We start from the raw sequence: 2,874 nt of genomic DNA on the forward strand, positions 1-2,874 counted from the left end.
TTATTGTTCTTTCTTTTTCAGTTTTTGTTAAAAAAAAAAGAAAATAACTACTTGGCTTTAAAGCATTATCTTATTTAGGTGTTTACAATGATAATTGATTAATATAATTGCATATATTTCTCTCGGGTCGTATTAAAGTCTTAAAAAAGGCTTCATACTGTAAAGGTTTTGTTAAGAGAACTTTGTCTCCAATTGCTGTGAGGAACATGTTTTGGAAAACTACTGATTGGAGATAAAAAGCTGAGAGTGAACAGCTGTGGGACGGCAGCCATCAAACAATAAGCAGAGACATTACATCATGACTAAGCCTGATATTACAGAGGAGAACCAACTAGAAACATTCAAACTGAAACTGGCTTTAATGAAACAGTAAAGAAAAAACACTTTGAAATACATTAGAGTTTAACTTCTAAGGTTTAGCAGAAAACATCAGAAGATTTGCCATAAAGACGGACCTTACCTTTGCTCTGCAGGAGAGAGGTAAAGCTGGTTTTCCTGTGCTATGTGGGAGTGGATGTGTTGAGACCAAGGCTCTGAGGCTGCGGCTAACAGAAATATGAACGCGTTTCTTTGTCTTTGTTTTTAAGCCTCACGGTTCCAGCATCAGATTCCTGCCTCCACCAGATAAATTCAATGTTTCTCTCTCTCTTAAACCTCCACATGCTTCATCCTCAACAGTCCGCTCACATTTATTTAAACTTACTTAGTCATTAGATTTACAGCATGTCACAACAAACCATGTCTTATTCAAATGTTGAATAACAGTTGAAGAGGCTCTTTCAAACATTTAGGAGCTTTTAATGAAGTCAGAGGAGCGCCTGTTTCTGACTCATCTGAAGATCATGACATCCTGGAAATGGTCGAAGTCACAGGTCTGTGTTCAGCATTATTGCTTTGGTTCAGTCTGTCACTATTAGAATATTAATAATAAAAGAGGCAGCAGCTGCAAAGCGTCCAGGTTTGTTCATCTAGACCAGAGGTAACCAATTAAAAATCAGCGGTGTCTGAATAAAGAAAAAAAAAAAAAAAAGATATACACACATATATATATATATATATATATATACACACAATCATTCTGTTGAGACCTGGTCGAAAAGCAAAGTGACTTTTTATTCGTGTGTTCGAACTTATTTATTAAATTATAAATGCTTTTTTCTTAAAACTTTTATTTTGTAGTTCTGTCAAAGCATGAAAGGAAATTCTATTTGATCCAAACCTCTAGTGCCTAGTTTTCTTAATTCATGACTTTTATTTTACAACTGATTAAATATTTTTCTTCCCATATTTTGTGCTTTTCATCTATATGTGTTTGACAATTCATAAGACCCTGTTTAATACATAAGAAAAACTTTTATTTTGAAGAAATTAAACAATTTAGTGTAAATTTTTATTTTTAGTCAATGATGTAGATTTTTTTTATTTTTACATGAATAAATTCCAAATATTTTTACTTTTGAAAATGTTTTATTGTAGATAAGATATTTTTATGCTCCCTTTATTTGGTAAAAAGCCTTTTTGTGATTAGACATTAATTTTTTATAAGAAATTTCCAATGCTTATGCGCCATTTAGAAAAATACTCAGCACTTTTTACAGATATATATATACAGAATTGTATACATTTATTTAGAAATTTCTCAAAATAAATACATGATTTTTATCGGAGAGTTTCTTTGTTATCGGTTTTTATTGGTTATTAGAAAAATAACAATATATTAACTCGATAACAGTTAATATCATAACTTATTTCTGTGATGGAACTTTAAGTTGGAAATTTTTTCATGTTACGATATTTCTTTTTTCACTAATTCTCTGTAATTGAGCATTCATTCCATAGACCAAGACATTTACTGGGATCTAATTTGACCTAAATGGGCTTCCGTCCATTTATGTTCTTTGATATTATCTGATCATGTCTCCTTCTTTCTGCTTTCTAATTCCTAATTCAGAATAATAAACTGGATCAGAAAGTTTAAACCAAACAAACCCATTTATTGCTCTAATCAAACTGTACAGATTTAAATATCCAGAAAGGAGGAGGTTCCTGCTGGGAGCCTCAGGACACGTCCTCCATGTAGTCAGCTCCGTGGCTCTGACTGATCTGAGAGATGCTCAGGTCCTGTGTGGCTTCATTAGACTGGACAAAAAAATAGACAGGAGGTCAGAGAGCAAACTGAGCTGAGATCAGAAGCCCTCAGAGCCTGGAGCAGACGTCAAACCTTTTCGCTGTTCTCTGGACCCTCGATGGACACCTCCTCGATGTCCTCGGCCAAACTCAGCTCGCCGTTAGAAAGGTCCGACCGATGGCTGAAAAGGAAAACAAACATCAACGTTCTGTTAGAGATCAGCCTGAATCGGTCAGGTTGACCTAAAGTTCTCCTGGAACCTTATGAGGGACACCAGAAACCTGCTCTGAGGAGGTTTCTCCAAAGACAAATATAAGCAGGTTGACATCAGACAGATCAAACATTACATCATCGATCTCACCTGTTGAAGTCATCATCGTACTCCTCCTCTTCATCTGTGGAGACAGAGTCCAAAATATTAGTAAGAATAAATTCTGCTAAACGCTGAAACTGGACTTTTCCAGGAACCAATCAAAGCTGCAGATGAACCAAACAAAACGAGAATGAGAAACAGTTTCTGACCCAAGTGCAGAGATCCTGTTCTGTCGCTCGCAGCGCGCAGGTTTTTCTCTCTGGAGGTTTTTGCTCCTGAAAAGCAGAAAACATTCCAGAGTTCAGACAGAGAGTCATTTCCAAAACACAGACCTCCAGGATCCAGACCGCTGCTTTCAAACAGTTCCAGGACCTTTCTTTTAGAGGAAGGAAGGAAGGAAGGAAGGAAGGAAGGAAGGAAGGAAGGAAGGAAG

The 2,874-nt window shown here is 36.0% G+C and overlaps 1 protein-coding gene across 1 annotated transcript in view; it reads right to left on the reverse strand.

Moving 5' to 3' along the window:
* Positions 1-1,957: 1,957 nt before the first annotated feature.
* The window catches only part of fgfr1op (FGFR1 oncogene partner), a 29,262-nt gene continuing 28,345 nt past the window's right edge, over positions 1,958-2,874 (reverse strand). Inside the window, exons 16-19 of the mRNA XM_015382463.1 lie at positions 2,651-2,716; positions 2,490-2,523; positions 2,222-2,309; positions 1,958-2,139 (exon numbers count right to left, since the gene is read on the reverse strand). Of these exons, the coding sequence (XP_015237949.1) occupies positions 2,059-2,139; positions 2,222-2,309; positions 2,490-2,523; positions 2,651-2,716 (269 nt within the window). The 3' untranslated portion in view covers positions 1,958-2,058. The remainder of the gene's footprint in view (positions 2,140-2,221; positions 2,310-2,489; positions 2,524-2,650; positions 2,717-2,874) is intronic.

The sequence above is a fragment of the Cyprinodon variegatus genome, unplaced genomic scaffold (genome assembly GCF_000732505.1).
Source record: "Cyprinodon variegatus isolate N-32 unplaced genomic scaffold, C_variegatus-1.0 Scaffold257, whole genome shotgun sequence".
Taxonomy (NCBI): Eukaryota; Metazoa; Chordata; class Actinopteri; order Cyprinodontiformes; family Cyprinodontidae; genus Cyprinodon; species Cyprinodon variegatus.